The 22891-nt window shown below is 43.2% G+C and overlaps 1 protein-coding gene across 1 annotated transcript; it reads left to right on the forward strand.

The window, feature by feature from the left end:
- The first annotated feature begins 1045 nt into the window (after nt 1-1045).
- On the forward strand, nt 1046-21529 carry htr7c (5-hydroxytryptamine (serotonin) receptor 7c). The gene is made up of 2 exons (XM_076269808.1): nt 1046-1509; nt 20770-21529. Exons 1-2 carry the CDS (start codon nt 1046-1048, stop codon nt 21527-21529), a joined length of 1224 nt encoding a protein of 407 aa, XP_076125923.1.
- The last annotated feature ends 1362 nt before the right edge of the window (nt 21530-22891 follow it).

Raw genomic sequence — 22891 nt, forward strand, 5'->3', positions numbered from 1 at the left:
ATGTTTACGGAGATATAAAAATATAAAACCTGCATGGCATGATTTACATACAGCAGTGTGCATCTTGGCCTGCAATTGCTGTTTATCCTGAGATTGGGAAAGAAAACACATAACCATAACCATCACTGATCTGCAGTGACAAACATCAATACCATTCTGTCCATCAGGTTGGAAAGAGTCTAATGACCAGTGAGGGCTGCTGTTGCCAGCACACACAGAGCAATGACAGCTGCAGCGTTGGGATGCATGGTCACCAGAACCCCAAGGGTCATCAAGCATGGCTGTTTCACAAACAAGGTTCCCACGTCCTGGTACTTTTCCGGTACCATATCTGTTTCCTTTAGATTTGTGTCTATTTTTTTCACATAAAATGTGGACACATTTTCAAGAGCGACTGCTGGAGTGGTCAAACTGTTTGCCAAAATCAGCTTTTTGTATGTCAATCTTATTTTTGTATTCCAGTGCAACTATTTGACAAAGCTAAAAAGTAAGACAAAAATAGGGGCAGGGGCTATAATGAACTCGTCCGACTCCCTCTCCACTGAATTTGAACTGGAGTTGGTGCGTGGACAAATGCGATAACATTCCCTGGCATATGGATTTTTCACCCTCAAGTTTTTTTTTTTTAAATGATCATATCTGATACCAGAGTGTTATGGTGTGCCACACAATAAATATGACCACATGTCACTGAACGTCGTAATGCGTGGCAAGCGCAGTATTCCTTTCTGCGCGGAGAGTACCGCGTGATTCCCTGCCTTTCCACTTTCGTGTATGGTGCTCCGGACGTCACCACACCGTAGCGAAGCTCTCAGAAGGATGACGCATTATCCACCTCTTCTTACGTCTCCAGACATCACATCAAAGGACAGTGTTATATTGTATACCTTAGTTTGTTGTTACCAACTGTTTCAGAAACTCTTTTTATTTGTACAGAAAGTATAGGACTGACATTTTCAAAGATGAGAGAGTGAACCATGCGCTCCAGGGGGGCGCGAAGTTGGCGAGGTGTCCTTTTCAACATCACTGGAGGTTCAATGCCGTAATGTTCAATTCAGGTGTAGATCTCACTTTTAAAAGCAGGGAGAATGATTCTGAACTTCTCAGCAACACCGTACACCCAAGCTACAACGCTGTTACGACGGGAAACCTCTCCATCATGCAGAACAAATCGTGCGGGGAGCAATTACTCGACTTTGACACGGTGGAGAAAATATTCATTGGGACTATGCTGGCTATCATCACAGCGGTCACAGTGATGGGAAACACTCTGGTAGTTATTGCAGTGTGCGTGGTTAAAAAACTGCGCCAGCCATCAAACTATCTGTTGGTATCTCTGGCAGTAGCAGACCTCTCCGTGGCGCTTGTAGTTATGCCATTTGTTATAGTAACAGACCTGACTGGAGGCAAATGGCTTTTTGGCGAGGTGTTTTGCAACATTTTTATCGGAATGGATGTTATGTGTTGTACAGCCTCTATAATGACTTTGTGTGTGATCAGCGTGGATAGGTGAGTTTGACTTCATCATATATTTGCTTTCTGTGAATTCCTTGTGAAGTCTCCCGTGAAAATAATTCCTGCACATATGTGGGTAGCCAGGGGACATGAGGGAATTGTAATTGTTGTATTAATGCGCATTATGTCATAAAAACTAACTTTATTGCATACCTGTCAACATTTAGCTTTCCAAAAACGGGAGATTTTTTTCGGGGGGGGGGGGGGGGGTGGTCAGTGTTTATACCGGATCTGTGTTTGCATATTTAATACGTTTCATACACGTGTTTCAACACATTTCGGTCGTTGCTTTTACCTTACCATTACCATACGCATGACAGTTATGTATCCCCCAGCTGCCTGCTTGCAGTCTAGGCCTACTTCCAAAACTCCAAAGCTGCTTGCTGTCAGATTTGGTTCCGAGGGCACAAGTTCAGTGTATCAACCACACTCAATTATGTGATGTGTTAATCAATTAAATTCCCAACAATTTCACAACAGCTAGTTCTGGAGTAGGCCATTCAACTAGCCCGCTTGCTTACGGCGAGACTCAGGCTGCGCAGTCGGCACCCGCTCCTTATTTGGGTTTTGGGTTGCCAGGTTTTAGCCTATGACAATACGGTTGAAATTGAAACTAAGTGATCGTGTATGTGTATAGTGTATTTCATACACAATCTGGCGAATGGATCAATGATTTTAAAATGAAGTTTGATGGCCATGCAAATTGCGGGAGTTTTCCGGGAGAAATAACAAAACGGGAGGGTGCTGGGAGATGACCTTGAAATACGGGAGAAACCCGGGAAAAACGGGAGTGTTGACAGGTATGCTTTATTGGAGTGAGCAGTGGACATCATTCAGTTATACAGCTGCTGTGCAGTTAATGTTACTGCTCCCCCTGACATTCAGGTGAGCTCTTAGATACCAGTTTCCCAGCATTGGCCATTGATAATACTTTTAGGTTACAAGTAACTGCATACAATACGATGCAGAATGTTATTATTTTCTCAATGCAAAATTAAGTCTTAGAGTGGTTTGAAAACCTCTATTGACATCTCTGTGATAAATTAAGCTGGAGACAATCACCTAGTTCATTGGTCCCCAAACTACGGCCCGCCGACTCATTTTGGGTGGCCCCCCAAAACATGTCCGTGGTATATAGCATCTGGCACGCACGGGAGTATGACATCGTCAAACTATAACCTATAATTTCCCCATTCATTCTCTATGGCGAGTCTTAACAGTACACATATAATACTCTTTTTGTCCACTGGTGGTTGTTTTGGCGCTGTTTCGCGTTTGCCATCGAAAACGGAATGAAATGTAGGCCTACCTGCAAACAATGTAAGAGGCCTATGCTGACAGTGCTCAAAGTATTCTAAAAGTTTATCAATTGTTTGTTAATAACTAACTAACTTCTATGCAAGTCATATTTCTGGGATAATTATTTCTATTTTTTATCCACACGTTCAAATGTTCATACAGAGTTCAAAGTTCTCATCAGGTGAGTGAAAGTTAGAATGGTGGTCATTTCAGATGTGTTTGCCAGCACTGCATAAAACTCTCATAGTTTGATAACTTTAAATTATTTGTAGGATATTGCTTGTTCACAACTTGAGCTATGTATGCAAAGAAACAGAGTCTTTTTATTAGTATTATTTCATTTGAGCTACATTTTACACTGATATGGCATGGTGGCAACATAAACACAGCTAGCAATGGTATTAAATTGCAGTAGCCTATGATTAAATGTAATGGAATATTCAACTAAGGTAGACTGCTGTTGTTCACAGCACTAAGCTATTTATGGTTGATATACTCCGAGTCAACAAGAGACAACAACTGCAGTGAGTTGGGAGAGAGAAATGAAGAACACATAGGCTACTACTGGCCAATCCTCTCCAATTGTTTAGAATTGGACTCTGGGCGTTTGGGAACAGCTGAGGAAGGAGGCTACTTGAAACTGCGAGTTTCGGTCGGTGTGAGCGAGCGGACTTTCAGTTGACAGTAATTAACACCCTTTTGAACAATCTAAGCTGTGCGAACGTCAGAGGGCGGTCTACGCTGATTCATCATTAGTGAGACACGAGGACCGCTGCATGCAATTCCTGTCAGCGTAACAATAGGGGCTGTTGCTGAAGCGTCAGCATAAGCGTCAGCCCTCGTTTCAGCCGTACTTGTTTAAGACGGACGCGGTCAAGACGAGCAAGTTTACCTGTGCAAGTTCACCGAGCACAGGCGCCCACAAAGGCAAAAATGTGCCATTCCACCATATCTGTTATCACCGGCCATCGCAGAAAACGGCATCATGCCAAAAGGGGCAGAAATCGCCTTAACCTCCAGCAACTTAAACGGTCCTCACCTACAGAAACCTCCTTCTCCATGGGCTTGTGGAACTGTCAATCCGCAGTCAACAAAACGGACTTCATAGCTGGCTATGCCAACCACCTTTCGTTGGAACTCCTTGCTCTCACTGAGACTTGGATCAAACCAGAGAACACTGCCACCCCGGCTGCACTCTCCACTAACCTTACACTATCCCACACCCCTCGCCCATCTGGACGAGGAGGTGGGACGGGCCTGCTGATCTCCAACAAATGGAAATTCACCCCGCTACTGCCTTCAAACAAATATGTCTCATTCGAATTTCATGCCATCACAGTGATCGCCCCAGCAAATCTCTACGTGCTGGTCATCTACCGCCCTCCAGGCCAACTAGGCGACTTTATGGACGAACTTGACACTCTGCTGTCCTCCATCCCTGAGCATGACTGTCCGCTTCTTGTTCTCGGCGATATGAACATCCACTTAGATGCCCCAGGCTCAGCTGACTTTTTGGCCCTGATCCACTCCTTTGACCTCAAACTGGTTCAAAGCCCACCGACTCACAAAGCTGGCAAAGAGCTTGACTTGATCTTCACTCGGAACTGCAGCACCGACACCCTCATGGTGACGCCTCTCCATCTTTCTGACCACTTCTTCATCCAGTTCAACGTCAGCCTGACAGAACAGCCTCCAGCTCCTCAGCCGATGGTCACGTTCCGCCGCAACATCCGGAACCTGTCTCCAACGCACTTTTCCTCTGTGGTTGCCTCCGGTCTACCTCCACTCAACACCTTCTCCTCTCTGGAGGTTAATGAGGCCACAGACTCGCTCTGCTCCACACTGAGCTCGTGTCTAGACGAGCTGTGCCCTCTTACCACAAGGCCAGCTCGATCCAAACACTCTCATCCATGGCTAAATGATACCTTCCGATCGCAGCACACCAAACTCAGTGCCGCGGATAGGAAATGGCACAAATCCAAACTAACTGATGACCTCAAAAACTACCAGACACTCCTGACCTCTTTCTCAGCCAGCATCACTGCTGCTAAGACGGCTTTCTACAATGACAAAATCAACAGCGCTGCAGACACTCGAAAACTTTTCTCAACCTTCAAATCGCTACTTAACCCTCAGCTGCCTCCTCCTCCATCCAGCCTTACTGCAGATACCCTCGCCTCATTTTTTACAAACAAAGTGGCGGCAATCAGCAGTCAATTCTCTACATGCCCACTCAACGCATCTGACTCAGATACCGCACTCCTACAACCTCTAGAGACTGCTGGAACATCTTTTTCAGCATTCACGCCTCTCTCCGAGAATGAAGTATCTAGACTCCTGACATGCAGCCATCCTACCACATGCTTTCTGGACCCTATACCTACGAGCCTACTTCAGTCCATCAGCCCGACCATCGCACCAGCTATCACACATGTGATCAATGCCTCGCTAACCTCCAGCACATTTCCAACAGCGTTCAAAATGGCCCGGGTAACACCGTTACTTAAGAAAGCTTCTCTCAACCCTGCTCAAGTCGAGAACTACCGCTCCTGCCTTTCCTATCCAAAGGCATTGAACGAGCAGTCTCCAAACAGGTCTCTGACTTCCTCTCACAGAACAACCTTCTGGATCCAAATCAGTCTGGGTTCAAAAGCGGCCACTCTACCGAAACGGCTCTGCTGTCTGTAACAAAAGCCTTAAAAGAAGCCAGGGCGACCGCTCGGTCATCAGTACTCATTCTGCTTGACTTATCGGCTGCCTTTGACACAGTTAATCACCGCATCCTTCTCTCTATACTCGCTAACATGGGAATCTCCGGTTCTGCTCTCTCCTGGTTTGAATCCTACCTCACAGGACGCTCGTTTAACGTATCATGGCTTGGTCAGCTATCTGCACCTCACCATCTCACCACAGGGGTCCCCCAGGGCTCAGTGCTGGGCCCCCTTCTCTTTGCTATCTACACCACCTCCTTGGGACAGATTATCCGTTCGCATGGCTTCTCATACCACTGCTATGCAGACGACACACAGCTTTATCTGTCCTTTCCACCTGATGACCCCTTGGTCTCAGCACGGATCTCGGATTGCCTCTCAGACATAGCTACATGGATGAAGGCACACCACCTCCAGCTGAACCTCTCAGACTGAACTGCTGGTCCTCCCAGCTAAACCTACCATACACCACGACATCAACATCAAATTTGACTCCCTGTCTGTTTCACCTACCAGGACTGCAAGAAATCTAGGAGTTGTTCTCGACAACCAACTAAACTTCTCAGATCGTGTTGCCTCAGTCGCCCGGTCATGCCGTTTCGCACTCTACAACATACGGAAAATCAGGACTTACTTGACTCAAGATGTTACCCAACTTCTGGTTCAGGCAATAGTCATCTCACGACTCGACTACTGCAACGCCCTCCTGACAGGTCTCCCAGCCTGCGCAGTGAAACCACTTCAGATGATCCAGAACGCGGCGGCGCGCCTGGTCTACAACCAACCCAAAAGGGCACATGTTACCCCGCTGCTCATCCAGCTACACTGGCTACCTATGGCGGCCCGCATCAAATTCAAGGCTCTAACGCTTGTCTACAAAGTAGTCTCCGGTTCTGCTCCCGCCTACTTGAATGCCCTCATACAGACATACGCTACCTCCAGACCGATGCGCTTTTCAGACGAACGACGTCTATTTCTACCACCGGTACGCTCAGGCCAATCCAAACTTTTTTCATCTGTTGTTCCTTGTTGGTGGAACACACTGCCAGTTCCTACAAGGGCAGGGACATCCCTCTCCATTTTCAAAAAACTCCTGAAGACCCAGCTCTTTAGAGAACAACATCTCTCATAGTAGCAACACTTACAACAAGTCTTGCTGATCCTAGCACTCACCAGCCGTCTTAAACTGACACGTAACTGTTAAAAACAGCACTCACTGATGCACTTATTCTTACTGTACTCTAATGTTTTTTAAATTGTCCTAAAATTTTTGAGAATTGCTCTAAAACTTAAACTGTTTACCATGTTGTTAGTCGCTTTGGCTAAAAAAGCGTCAGCCAAATGTAATGTAATGTAATGTAATGTAATGAGTCTCTGGCCCTCTCACCATAACCACTCGGTGAGTTGCACAGTTTTGAAAACGAACGTTAAGGGTTGTTTTAGGACATGTTTGAGTAGCCTACAGTATGCCTGTTGGCAGCCACCCTGAGCAGTCAAAGGCGATTCAAAACGAGTCAGAAAAGTCGAGACAGGACCAATCGTCAAAATTTCGGTGTCCACCACTCTAGTTCATTCAAAACAAACCAGAAAAGGGACTCAAAGTGCTAAAAAACGGATTTTTTCCTTTAAGTCATCTTCTCTGATAACCTTCCCAATTTCAAGGGTAGACAGACATAGTGTTAAATGTGTTTGCCAATAAAGCTGAATGAAGTAAATGCAAGTGATCAATCAGAGTGTTCTTCTTCAGCCACCTCAATGAAGTCAAACCCTGGTAGTGGTTGCTGTGATCAGATTATCTTTCCTCCTGTCTTTCTCATAATGCCTCATTAGTGGAATATATTCTGCGCTAAACTAATGGCGACGCCCTCAAAGTTGGACTGATGCGACCTTAAACAATGCGATTTAATATGAAGGAGGAACAATTGGCGGAGTTTAACTGTGACATTCACAGCATTTAAATGTGGCTGCTCGATAGCTCTATTATAATAGCTGTCAGTTCAATCCCTAGTGTCCTGCGCATTAACAGTAAAGCATCTTTTTTTATAATATGAATCCATCATCCTCATTAACAATGTAGTTCTTTATTTAACACCCATTATTATCATACACTCACACAGCCCCACAAACCATACATGAATATATCTCCAGGGCCTCAGCACATTTGTACTTAACTGCAAACAGCTGTGCGATGATACTTAGTATTTGAAGTGCCTGATTGAAGGTTCTGTGGATGCAGAATAAACAAATTATGTTTGTTTCTCTTTGGCAAACACGCAGCTTCCCCTAATTGCTGGCGATATCAAGGATGTCATATCAGGAATGTTTACAGTAACTGATGGAGCATGTAAAGTCAATATTACCATTCCCCAAACATTCCTTAAAAATGATAGACCTTGATAGTTCAATGCATTTCCGTAATGATATTTAAATTGTTCCCCAAACACAGTGAGGAATGACGACTCTCATTGTGAAAGTCGGGGCCTTAAGGACACACAACATATTTGACAGTAAGCACAATTGAACCTCATGCTCAATATCCATACCCTCATGTCCCAAATCAAGGTGGCAGACAAATGGACCACTACGACGCTCACTTTGGTTCAAGACCAGCACGAAAACAGAACAATCCTGGAGCTAAAAAAGACCTTTGAAAGTGGGCCCCTCCTCTCTGAGACATTAGCCTCTGAGAAAGATTAATATTTTACAATGACTCTCAGAGAATGGCATAGGGGAGCTTTTGAGTGAAATGAAATGAGGATTTTTGGCCAGGGTATGGAGTTAGGAAATGCAAATAGTTGTGAAATTCTCTTAATGTCTTAACCTTTTCTCAATAGAGAGCTCTAGGTTAGTGTGATCCTTGTGTGTTATCATGTGGACATCATCTTGGGAAAAGCTATTTTGATTTAGGCCTATTCTATTATATTCTCAGAACCAGACGTATTTATTACTTTATGTTTATAGAACAGCAACAAACAAGTACATACATGTAGATTCCTTTACCCTTATTTGTGAAATAGTGAAACTGTTTGTTTTTAAAATCTTATCTCTAAGAAAGTGATGTGGTTCATGCGTAAACTGTGAAAAGCCCAGTAACAATGATGGAATCACATAAAATTGAGAGGCATAGATCACATTTGGAATGACCCTCCCACCCCCCAAACACACACACAGTTTAAAAAAGGAAATTTGCGATTTAGACGGATCACATTAAAATTGCAAATGAGAAAGAAACTCTTGTGACTGCCTGACTCTAAATTAGTGGTGGATAACAGGTTTTCCATGCAGTGTGGCATGGGCTTCCTCGCTCTGTCAGGAGTGTGCGAAAGCGTATACTGTTACAGTGACACCGTGCCCTCCTTTTTATTGTAGCACCAGATGGACGCCTGGAAAGAGTTCGCTCTGTAGCCAGCACGCCTCTGAATGGGGTGACCCATCGTGTCTGGCGACAGGCGACTGTGTCAGTCCGGGATTGCTCTCTCAGGGCAACCAGACAGGTCAAGTTCAAGGCAAACTGTGTCTACATAGAATTTTTTATTTTTTTTAACCTGGATTAGAATAGCTGTTTTAATGCAAGGGAATTATACAGCTAACCTGTCTCAGAGGTAAAGCATTGCCGTTGTAGGAAGGAAAGAAGTCGTAATTGAAATGTCTCACTGTGGAGCTCATACATAATGTATCACCTGACTGAGTGGGCGACTGAAACAGGGAGCCACACGGTTCCGTGTGTTGTGCTATGCAGAGCAAGTTTCTGTATAATTCAGGTGGCAGAATGTCAAGATTATGACTGAAAATAGTTTTTACTGAAGCTGTTTGGATTGTTGATAGAGTGATCAAATAATCAGTTGCAATGATCAATCAGTGAATAATAATTATGCAAATGATTATGCCAGTTTCGTAAAGATGAACTGAAAGCATGCATTTATTCTGCATTAGGATATTTTGGTATAGCTACTTCAGCAGTGATGTCATAAGTGAATTGGTCCTTTAGTTGTTTTCACCTGCAACTTCAATTGTTCAACTCATACAGCCACAAGGAAGAAAAGGTAGCTTGAGTATTTGTGTTCATATTTCATATATTATTTGCTGCCCTATTCGTTATTGACTCACAGCCTCACAAGGTCCACAGGAAGTTGCCTATTTTTGCTTCAATTAGATGTCCCTGTGGACATGTTTACTGGGCTGAGAAAGTGAAAGCTGTAGGCAGGTCAAGGCAGGGTGAGTGTGTGACCTGGCTATGTTGTGCTCATTTATTTGTCCCCATGGTGGATGGAGGAGTACTGTATGTTTGGGTGAACGTTAATGTTGTCAGACATTGGGACATTTAGAATGTCGCTTGCTGGGTAGGATATTTAATATGGTGGAATAATAGCTCCAGGCACATTTAGATGTTTGAGTGACCTTTGATATTCTGATCTTGCTGGCCCACTGTGCCCCATACTCTATTCAGCACAACTGTAATTTCTTTAAATACAGTGTATTCATGCAGTGGTCTTGTATGATGGCTTGTTTAAGGATATATTTAAATTTGAGTAATGTATTTGTTTTTCACTGAATTTAACAACATGATAGGCTTTTTAAACACATACTGGTCAGCCAGGGAGAAAGACACACACACACACACACACACACACACACACACAGAGAGAGAGAGAGAAAGAGAGAGAGAGGGAGACAGACAGACACACAGACAGACACACAGACACACATACAGAGAAATACTGGAAAACATGCACTTGCTGTCTGACATATTATCTTGTCATCCCATTACCTTATCCTGGCAGTATTTCCCTCAAGCAAGTATTAACCTACATCAGTGTTAATCCTTCCTCAAAAACACATACAAGCATGCACACACACACATGTGCACTAAGACACACACACACACTCACTCTCTCTCTCTCTCTCTCTTTCTCTCTCTCTTTCTCTTACACACACTCACACACGTACACAGTTTTTAGGCGTTTATTTCTACACATGTTTTTAAGTGAAAAATTCTGTGCTCTTTTAGGCTGTTGCAAACAAATGCATGCTTTAACTCCTTTCTTCTTGCTTACACAACCTGCTATTAAGTGCAGGGACAGCGTTTCTATTTCCCTGGGCACTAATCCATCTTATCCCCATCCGGTTGAATGATGCAAACGTGTTAATGATCCTCCTTATCAGATAGATGATCCCTCACTGTAAACGTGACATTTAGCGGCCCAGCTTTTGTGATTATCAGGTTCTACCTCATGCCATTTCCTTGATCCCATCACGATTTTCAAGAATCCTTTTTTACAATGACCTCCTCCTTAATCCATGTGACATCATTACAAATAAAACCAAGCTCTTCTTAGCAAACACATGCAAAAAAATAAACCTTGATGCCAGTGTCCATCAGTTCTTTGTGCTGTGGGAAAGTGCTCTGGTGGGGGCTAATATATGTTTCTGGTCATAGCGTAGGGTATAGTAAATGCAATTTGGTGTGGTGTGATGGATGTTGTGATGGATGCTAGTGAACTACCACACTCTTTGTAAAGGCTTGTTTGTCAGTTAGATTTGCATCACATTAACTAGGGTGGCCTAAGGAGAGCTATTCTCGTATCCCCTTTGACATAAGTGTCAAAGAGCTGTATCCTGTACTTATACTGGATGGCAACCAGGACATGTGTGTTAAGATGAATTTAGCCTATTGTGGATGTGTAGGACAGGACATAATGTGCATCAGGTGTAGAGCATGTTTATCTGGTCTCTAGAGGAAAGGTCACTTTGAGGTCAACTTTGCCGAATGGAGGTCACAGCAGATGATGAATTGGTCAGTGGTCAAACCTTTGATACAAGTGCATCTGTTTTTATATTCTGTATGTTTCATAAATCCCACTTTCATTGATATGTGGAGCCTGAAAAGCTAGACCCTGACCAAAGAAGAGATCGTGAGAGTGTTCAGAACAGGAAACAATGTGCATGCGAATCCTTAATGATTCTCAGTGGGATTCTTTTACAGACACTGTCGTCTCTCCAAACCACCCATGTTCAAGTAATTAGATAATCACATCAACAAATCAAGTTAGAAATTTAAAAAAATTGAAAGATTCTCTTCATCTCGTATCTCTGTAAAAAAAAGTGTAGGCATGTTCAACTAATTGTACTGATAGGTAGTGTAGATAAAATATATTGTCTGAATATCCCTTCATAAACTGTAAGAAATCTGTCCGGATTTTAATTGAATCAGAAAGCAGTTACCTCAGGGAGTGGGTTTATTTTCATAGGCAATTACCCAGAAACATGGCAGACACAGTTCTTGGCAGTGCTCTCCAGGACTTGTGTGTATGTAGATTAAGCACAGGGATGTTTCAGCATGTGATATTTCATTACTTTCACATCCAGAATTCATGGTCAGATTTAGACTAGTGAATATTACTCTTGATATGGGTTTCATGACCAGTTTCATATTTTGTGTACCTCAAAATATGTGATTATGCTGGGTAATTGTATGTTATTATTATATAACTATTTAGCAGCACCTGGAACATTTTATTAAAAGTGCAAAACGTACAATTTGCTGGCCTAAAACACTTTTTTCAGTCAATATCATCATCAAATTGATGTTTTATTATAAACCTAATCATAAAAACACATCATAACCAATTTTAGAAAACTGAACTACACTAGGTCAGTCTTTGATATGTTACAATTGTCATGTTGAAAAAAGCACAGTTATAATCTTAACGGAATTGGCAGATATTTGCAATGTAAGCCAAATTTAGAAGTTTAGAAATATAGTTTACCTAATTGAGCATATTTAACAGAGGAAGTACTTCATATAGAAGATTAAAGAGAAACTACGCAGTTTTTTGCTCGCAGGTTTCTCTGCAGAGCTCCCCCTACAGCCTCAGAGTATATGATTTACGACACTCCTCAATCGGTCAGTCTGTCGTTTTCCTCTTCCTCCGACAACAGTTTACTCGCTTTCTGCTTCTTTTCGCTGGCTCTGTCATGACGAATGTCTGAGAAACTCCATCGCTACCTTGTTCTAGCCGGTGCCTACATATATATTTACAATATACAATAATATACAACAACACAATATTTAAAACAATACGCTTACCCTGATTGTGAAACTACACATATAGCCTAGTGGTAGTGATTGGAAACATTGAAAATATTTGTGACTATTGATTTCATTTTATCTTTTACATATAATATTGAACTGTAAGCAATCTTGACTTTTGCTTAGAGCTTTCTTTTTATGTGTTGACACATGCAAGTGTCAACATGATTTGATACAAACATCAGTTGTTATTACTCGTCTACTGTAATAGAATGGCTGCTTGTAAAGTCCCCCTGTTGGGCAACACAAGGAGAAGACAGTATGTCTTTCTGTATAAACCTGTTTTCCAAATGGTGGACAGTAGACATCTGGCAACCTAATCTAAGCTGTCAGCTTTGCACAGAATGGAACACTTTTCAGTGGAGACAGCATGTTGCCTTTGGAAATGTAACACATCACTTGACCTGCTTAGGTGTGACCACAGCTTCTTGTTAGTAAACCAAAAGTAGCTGACAGGAAAAGGTTTAATAGGTCAAAATAGCCTACTGTTGATTGCTGTTGAAGACTGAATTTGGTACATTCGGTACATGTACGTATGTATGTATACATCTGTATTGAACCTAATGTCCTGTACCTAAACGGTTTGGTATGAATACGTTTACCTTTACATCTATAATAAAGAGCTATGTATTTAAGATGGCAAAAGCTAATCAGGAGTTCAAATGATGTTTAACAGTATAAATATAATAAAGATATTGACCAGTGGACATTGTTTACTCTACATTGAGTAAAGATTGCAGTTCCACACTAATCATGGTCAGCTTTACAATTTATCAGTTATCATAACTGTTTTTCATAATCTAATATTTGGTGGTTAAACACATGTAATTGTTTGTTCAGCATACCCAGAACATATATGATGGAGACCTAGTATGGTTTTATGTTGTTTTGGTACAGTGCTTTCATTTCTAAAATATTGTTAGGTTATTGCATTATGATCAGGTGATGTTTTCAGTATATTAGCTATGCAATCTGAGAATAACCTTTATCTACAGTATAGATCTCTCTCAAGGACACATGTAGGGACATCTGGTAGATATGCATTGTACCATAAAGGTCACTAGTCAGGAGGCATAGCACACATTATATAACAAGTGTACACGGTCCCATGTTGATACCATATATTCACCCATAGAAACAATATGAGAGAGGGTATGAACCGCACAAGAATAAAAAGACCTTGAATAAACAAAGTTGTTGTGGGCACAAATTACATGTTAGCAGTAGTTATTGCTGTGATGGAACACTGGCAGTATGCAGTATGCACACACACACGCACGCACACACACACACACACGCACAAACAAACACAACACACACACACACACACACACACACACAGTCACACACTGTGTGAAGTAAACTTCAGGGTGCACTTTTGGCCACTTTCCCTGGTTCTATTTTTAGCTCTTTATGTATCATTTTCAGTCTGTACATGCCTAAGAGCAGCTTAAAGGTGTTATCTTGAACCAGAAACTAGCACTTTCCAGCACAGCACTGTGAGTGCACAAATCTGTGCTGGACACTTTATCACTTATCTTATACGCAGGGGTCATTCACAGTCCTCTGAGCACATAGCCGAGTCCATATCTGTAAGACGCCAGGGGAATTCACTATCGAGGAATTTCCATCGGAGCGTAAATAAAACTCACTGGTGTCAGAGGGTATGCACGCAGGAGGATCCATAGGGAACTCTGGGTAGAGGAGAGGGGTGTGTGTACAAGTTATTCATCAGGGATGTCTCTGATGGAGCAGAGCTGCACGGATGCATTTGTGGAGAGGGTGGGGTGCAGTCAAGGTCACCCCCCTCCCAGATCAAGCCGAGCCACTTAAAGATGACTCACAGAGTTTATGCAAAGGAGGCGTTGTGCAGAATCAGATGATGGAGATCGGATTCAATACTACCCTCACCGCTGGCCCCTCTTAACCTCAACCTGTGCTATGAGGTAGGCAAACAAAGGCAGCTCAAAGTGACGCCATAGATGTTAAGTGAGAGGAGCCCTGAAGTCAACATGAAAAAGTTCCAAGGGGAGACAGAGAGAGAGGGAGCCTGGAAATATACCTGTCCATTAGATTACACAGCCGCAGCCTAACAGCCACAGTCTGTACACCCGTTTATAGCTCTGCTCTACTTCCATAGAGTCACTCTCTGGCTGTTCCAGTGCATCAGCCATTTAAATATTTCATCGTGTTTTCAATACAAGGCGTCTCTGGGTGAATGGGGTCCACAAATGGCCCTTGGCAGAGACGGAGTGGTGCTTGCGTAAGAAAAAAAAAGTTCACATCGAGGGCGATGTCTAGTCGACGTAAAAATGGATTCTCCATTAGGCCTGACAGGAGTCAGTGAGGTAGAGACCATATCATGGCCTTCAGGGACAAGATAAGAGAGAGCGGAATAGACTGACACCTAGGAGTGAGTTGAACCCATCTTCTCCATCTTTATTATGGTCGCACAATGTATCTGCATTTAGGGCGTTTCAATGTTTGGAGGATGTTTATTGGATGAAAACAGAGGAGGTAACAGATGGAGGATCTGGAGCACATATGGAGAAATATTCATAGGTATTGAAGCAAAAACACAAGTGTCTTGTGTGCATATGTTATATTTGTCATATTTGTTACATATTTGTATGTTACTGAAACAGAATTATGTAACACATACACTATGCATGGGATTGGTCATACATACGTATGTGGGTGACTCCTTAGCCACGTTTACATGGACGCTTTTAATCCGATTAGACACGGAATCACGGCTTAATCAGAATAAATATTCTCATATAAACACCTCAATCGGAATAAAAATGCCTGATCCGAATTTTAATTGGAATGAAAGAGGTGGTGTAGTCCGTTCCTATTCCGATTGAACAGCCATGTACAGTATACGGTCAATCGGATTGTCTGCTGTATCTTCTCAAGGAAAAGTAGGCAACAATGGATATTCCGATCAAAAAAATTCTAATAGTACGCATACCCCATGTAAACAGACGTATAATTTTTTCCGGAATAGTTTAATTGGAATGACAAAAAAAGTGTCCATTTAAACGTGGCTAATGTATCACTTCCCAGTATATACTTCCTATTTATGTTGAACTGTGATCTTGCTAAAAATAATGCTTCCTGATATTATACCTGACATTTCATTTAGCTTTCTCTGTTCCTGTGTCTTTTTAGAATAGGGTTGACAATTTCAATTCAATTCAATTTATTGTGCTTATAGAGCGCCAAAACATTACACATGTATCATGGCGCTTTACAGAATGAAAGAAAGGAAGAAAAGAAAAGAAAGAGAGAGGCCCATGGGTAACAGGGGCGAGGAAAAACTCCCTAGAATTGGAGATACATATAGGAAGAAACCTCGAGCAGATCCACGACTCAAGGGCCTGACCCATCTGCCTAGGGTCAATACAGGACAGTAAGGTCTGTATACATGACAAATGCATATGATAGTCAGATGTAGAGAATAAGACATGGTGTTAAAAAGCACTTGAGCTGAAAGTTACAAGAGGTGGGGTGATTACGTATCTGGTTTGATAATTCATTAATCCTGATTTAGTGACAGAAAGTTAAAATAGTCCAGCGTTGGATTTGTCCAGGGGAAGGGAGTTGTCAAGGGGCATGTGGTGGCTTGGCAGACAGGCCAGGAATCCGGGCAGAATTGTCATAGGCAGGTGATGGGTCGCTAGGCTGTACGGGCCAGGAATCCAGATAGGGGGACAGTAATAGGGCAGTCGAGGATGGGACTTCAGGTGAGATGGGTGAGAGGAGGGCCAACACATGGATGGTTGATGACTGGTGATGATATACCTCACAAGTGAGGTACAGTAAGGGGAAAGAAAGAGAGCTGTAGAGTGGGTTAGTATTACTGAAAATCAAAATGTCAATAAGTAATTAGTGGTACTATATATTGTTACAGTATATCATAGTGAGAATAGGCAAGAGAGGGAGAGTTGAGAGAGAGAGAAGGGGAGAGAGGGGGGGGGGTTGTACGGCGTGACACATGAAAAGTCCATGACAGCACTATGCTATAGCAGCATAACTAAGGCATGGTGAGGGGTAGTCGGCACCAGCGCAGGTATGGTCAGTGACCACTCAGCAGGGTGGTCCATTCCAAAAATCCCTGTGGTGGGTGAAGTTCCACACCGCACCATACCTAACTATGGGAGGCAGTAAAGAGGTATGTTTTAAGTCTAGACTTAAAAATAGGGAGGGTGTCTGCTAGTCGAATTGAGGAAGGAAGATTATTCCAGAGGAGGGGTGCGCAATAGCTGAAAGCTCTGCCTCCTACTGTAGTTTTTGAGATTCTTGGAATTACAAGAAGGCCAGTATTCTGTGATCGTAGCGGTCTAGGTGGGTTATATGGGACTAGGAGATCTTTAATATATTCTGGTGACTGGCCATTAATGGCTTTTCTATGTTAGAAGCAATATTTTGAAGTCAATGCGACTTTTAACAGGCAGCCAGTGTAGAGATGCCAGGATAGGGGAAATATGTTAATATTTTTTAGTTCTAGTGAGTGTGCTAGCAGCTGCATTTTGTATAAGCTGTAGGCTCTTTAGACAGGTGTTGTTGCAGCCAGCGTATAGAGCATTGCAATAATCAATCCTTGAGGTGACAAAAGCATGGATTAATTTCTCAGCGTCTGGTAAGGATAAAGACTTCCTTATCTTTGAAATGTTCCTTAGATGATAAAATGAAGTTTTGGTAATCTGTTTTATGTGATTACTTAGTGATAGGTCTTGGTCAATTGTAACTCCTAGATTTTTAACACTTGTGGATGAGGATAGTTGAAGATCAGTAAATGTAGCCTGTGATAAGGATAGGATATCCCTCATCTTTTTAGGACCTAAAACCATGACTTCTGTTTTATCGGAGTTCAAAAGCAGGAAATTATTTGTCATCCATGTCTTTATGTCTCTTATACATGTGTCAAGTTTGGCTAACGGAGTTTTATGGAAAGGTATCAGGTTTTATGGAAAGGTATAGTTGTGTATCGTCTGCATAAGAATGAAATTTAATGCCATGTTTCCTAATTTCTGAGCCTAGAGGAAGCATATAGAGAGAAAATAACAGGGGCCCTAGTACTGAGCCTTGAGGCACCCCATATTTTACCATAGTCTGGGTAGACGGTTTATTGTGAACCTGTACAAATTGTCTGCAGTTAAAAAGGTATGATCTAAACCAAGCGAGTGCTGAGTCTTTAATGCCTATCGAATGTTCAAGCCTGTGGAGTAGTATATTGTGGTCTATGGTGTCAAAGGCACCACTGAGGTCCAGGAGGACCAATATTGATATATGTCCATTATCGGCAGGGATGAGGAGGTCATTAAAAACTTTAACTAAGGCTCATTCAGTACTGTGGTGAGCTCTGAAACCAGACGGATATAATTCTTGGATTTTATTCATATGCAAGAAGGTACCAATTTGTTTCGACACTATTTTTTCTAGTATTTTTGACAAAAAAGGGAGATTAGATATAGGCCTATAGTTGGCCAGGTTGTTAGGGTCAAGGGTAGGCTTTTTGAGGGATGGCTTAATAACAGATAACTTAAACGACTGTGGTACATGGCCTGATAGCAGTGAGTTATTTATAATCTGGAGCAAAGCATTGTCCAAGAAAGGGAGAGCAGTCTTCAGAAGATGGGTAGGAATAGGATCTAGTAAACTAGTTAGATTTTGATGAAGAGATTGTGGAAGTGAGGTCTAATTATGTCGATAGGTGTAAATGAATTCAACGTTGTTCGTCTCATCTGTGATTCAATTATATTTTCGCTACCGTTCAGCAATGGAGTATGAATATTTGGTGAGACTGATTGGTTATTAATCTTATCTCTAATTGTTTCAATTTTGTCATTGAAAAAGTTCATGAAGTCATTACTGTTTAGGCAAATAGGGATAGATTCGGTTACTTTGGTGTGGCTCTTCGTCAGGCGGGAGATTGTGGTAAAGAGAAATTTTGTATTGTTTTTGTTTTCTTCGATCAGCGAGGAATAGTAGGTTGACTTAGCTTCGTTGAGTGCTTTTTTGTAGGTGATAAGCAGTGCTTAATTTGTAAAGTGGGAGGTGTGCCGGAGCGCATAGGGGGGGTGGATCCGGCGACTCAAAACGGGGATTTGAGGTTACGGACCAACAACAAAAAAACCTGCGTACATAGCTCTGACTAAAAAAAACTAAACAACGCGGTGTGTACACCAGGGCAATGTTTATTAACTTCAGAACTTGCAACACTGCACTTCATGGGTGTAAAATGTAAAAAATTTAAATAAAAAAAACAGCAATTATCCATTATCAAATTATCGGAAAAAAATAGACAAACATTCTACGCATAGGCCGAAATAAAAACATATGGGCTATAGTATGCTATATATTGCAATGATGAAAACCCAGTAATCAATAATCAACTAGATACAGCGTGGAATGATTAATAATTTCTGATTGACACATCTGAATACCTATCTGAACCCCTATTCCCCCCCGGACACCTCCCCCCAATCAAAACACATCGAAACTGACACATAATATGACACAGAGAGGGAGCGGGAGACACAAACACTCACGCGCGCACACACAAGCGCGCACACAGACCGGGAAAACAGGAGATACAGGGGAACCAACAAAACAGTCCAACAAGGGGCTAATAGCCTCGGCGCTAAAGTATGCTATATATTGCAATCATGACCACCCACACCCAGTAGGCCTAATCAATGATCGATCAACTAGATACAGCGTGGAAGCGCAATTTCTTCCTACTGTAGCCTAGGCCTACTTGTCCAAAATGGCCCATACAGCATCCAGACCCCCGGCCTCCATTACCCTGCTTCTTTCTCTACACCTATGTCCTTTAGAAATCCATGACCTCACGTAAGGAAGGGGGTTGAACCGGGCAAGCGGCGGGCCGACAAGGCAAATGGGGAGGAGATGGTAGAGGTGGTATTCCCTGAAAGCCCTGATGACATTCCGCGGGCTATCGATGCAAAACTGCTGGCAGAGCATCTCAACTTCTCTCTCCCCGAACAGCGCGTCACCCTCCTGTGGCCAATATTGTGGATAAAGCACTTTAGCACTCGATTAGCTTGTTGTATCCTGTTTGGTCTTTCCCCTATTTCTAAAGACTAATAACAAAGATATTAACATTGAACACTACACAAACAGTAATGTATTTATTTTTCGTTTAGGCGATTTATTTTTTATATTGACGTAAGAGTTGACGGATCCAATAAAAAAAGGTTCCGGATCCAAAGTCGGAGGTGCCGGAACATGTTCCAGCGTGTTCCGGCTCAAATTAAGCCCTGGTGATAAGGCTCCATCCAACCTCCATCTTACTTGAAGAAAAATTGTCGGAGGCTGAGATCTGTCAATTTAAAAATAGCGTATGTGACTGCTAGATTTCAGAATCATAAAAGTTCTCATTTACTGTAAAGCCTTGAGTCACTTTGATTGGGGCTGCCTCTTCAAGACCTCTTCAGTCTCCCACAGTGAAAGAAATTACATGCCCTCATAGAGTCACTGAGGGTTGCACTAAACCTGACAGCATGCTGACAGGAACGCCCCCTCAGCTAACTCACTGTTGCACAAAGCTTTGATGTGAACAACAGGGGATGCTTGAGAAATATATGGTTGGAGGCCCTTTAAAAACGCAAACTTCAGGTGGTTCTGGAATGGGTTTTTAAGTGCTCAAAGAGAGCCATCTTTCTGTTCTGTGGGTTCAGTCTAATGGGCTGTTCCTATGTAAGCTACACACATGCAGTGGTAAACACAGGTATTTAAGAGCCCTTTGATAGTCTACGCAAGCTACATGGACTATCGGAAAACGTGAAATGGCACTTGTAAAATAGCATGAAAAACACATTTCCCAGTATGCATCAGCAGCGTGATGCAGTTGCATCTGCGTAGTGTGCATAGACTATGAAATGGCCCTAAGAGTGAGAGAACCCAGACTCAGTAAATGTCGGCCCCTGTGTGTTTTGGTGCTTTCTCAACCATCTGGTGTCAATAATCCACATGTGGAGTCACAGAGTTGTTGACTCAGTGCAGCTGGCTCAGTGTTTGAATACAGATGCTCTGAACTTGACCTCTTCACCTTCTCTGATATCGCGAGACGTTACGGAGGCCTTTACTGAGTCCAGTGTTTTTTTGTTTTGTTTTTTGTCACAGGTATCTGGGCATCACCCGACCCTTGACCTACCCGGCCCGTCAGAACGGTCAGCTGATGGCCAAGATGATCCTGGGCGTGTGGCTGGTGTCGGCGTCAATCACGCTGCCGCCGTTCTGCGGCTGGGCCAAGAACGTGCACACGGGCGGTGTGTGCCTGATCAGCCAGGACCTGGGCTACACCGTCTACTCCACGGCCGTGGCCTTCTACATCCCCATGCTGGTCATGCTGGTCATGTACTACAAGATCTTCAAGGCGGCGCGCAAGAGTGGCGCCAAACACCGCTCCATGCACTTCTCGGAGCGCCATGGCGATCAGCTGACCACGGTGGCGGGCGCCGGCGAGGCGCTGAAGATGCAGGGCCTGAAGGGGCCGGTGGCGTCCGGCATGGCCGAGGAGTGCGTGGCGCTCTCACGGCTACTCAGCCGCGAGCGCCACAACATCTCCATCTTCAAGCGCGAGCAGAAGGCGGCCACCACACTGGGCGTGATCGTGGGCGTCTTCAGCGTCTGCTGGCTGCCCTTCTTCATACTGACCACCGTGCGTCCGTTCGTCTGCGGCGTGCAGTGCAGCTGCGTGCCCATCTGGCTGGAGCGCACGCTCCTCTGGCTCGGCTACGCCAACTCGCTCATGAACCCCTTCATCTACGCCTTCTTCAACCGCGACCTGCGCTCCACCTACCGCGACCTGCTGCGCTGCCGCTACCGCAACATCAACCGCCGCCTGTCCGCGGTGGGGGTGCACGAGGCACTAAAAGTGTAGATGGCGCCGGGCCGGCAGAGACAGACATGTTTTGGGAGGGTCATCTTGCTGTTGTTGTTTTTTCCAGTCGAAGAGTCAAGACTGAAGAGCAGTCAATAAGAGGAGACTCTGGGGATTGTGCAGCTGGGGATGAAAAGGTAAAGCGGCGCTGATTTATCGGAGGAGCGGGAGGCCGTGCGGACTCTTTGGGGAGAGAGAGAGAGAGAGAGAGAGAGCGAGAGCGAGAGAGAGAGAGAGAGAGAGAGAGAGAGAGAGAGAGAGAGAGCGACGCGCAGACAGAATGATCACCTCAGTGTCCCTGTGAGTCACCAGCTCTATTTTTGGAGGCCAGCAACCAGAAGTTGTCTTTGATGGGCTATTGGAGATGACAAGGCTGTGTGCCGTATGCTCCACACAAACACAAATGCACAGGCAAGTGCGGCCGCACACACACACACACATGCGCGCGAGCATGCATGCACGCGAACGCACACACATACAACAGCACATGCGCGCGCACACACACACACACACACACACACACACACACACACACACACACAGATTGCCTTGGACTCTTAAGCATAGAGCAAACAATGTAAGTACAAATGAGTAAGTACAGGTCATTTGCCAAACTGTTGAAGGTCTTAGTTCACACCAAAACTTGCTGTGGGCACATCATCCAAAATGTGTTTATCAAGAAGTGGCAGTTAAATATATTGTTTTCGTAGTGTGTACATATATTTTTCCAAATTAATATGTATGTTTGTAAATGTATTTACACCATATGCTGTATACAAAACTTGTGCCACTGATGTATGTAGCTTTTCAGTGTCATTTCTGAAACAACACACATTTCTGAAACAACATCGAACAGCATTTATATTATAATATCAGCCTGATGAAGAGCGTTTAGCTCGAAACGTTACACACGGGTGAAACTCAATAAAAATTCCTGATGGGAGCAAGTGTGCGGACAATCCACTCTTTGATATTATAATATCAGCGACATACTGTTGCATCATTGCTTTATTTGCATTTGTGTAGATAAAATCCACTCTGTTAAAGTAGCCTGTGTCCTCTTTTTATTACTGTATGTTGTTATCTAAAGACAATTTCCAAATCCATTCTAGACTTTTGGGTCTAAATAAGCCAGGATTATCCTGCAGCATGTTTTCAAAGAGACGATTGAGCTTGTCAATAATACATTCAAGCTCAAAAGTATACATTCAGATTTGTATACATTCAGAATTCACTCAGAATAATACCTGTTCTTTCTGTGCTAATCTGGATTCAAGCCACGCAACCCCCCAAACCCCGACATTCCACAATCCGAATTTACTCAACATTACGCATAATGTTGACAGGCTGGCAGTAGTGAAA

The sequence above is a fragment of the Alosa pseudoharengus genome, unplaced genomic scaffold (genome assembly GCF_046254945.1).
Source record: "Alosa pseudoharengus isolate Yale_2024_CS ecotype anadromous, Long Island Sound unplaced genomic scaffold, YU_APseudo_1.1 YU_APseudo_1.1_scf_6, whole genome shotgun sequence".
NCBI lineage: Eukaryota > Metazoa > Chordata > Actinopteri > Clupeiformes > Clupeidae > Alosa > Alosa pseudoharengus.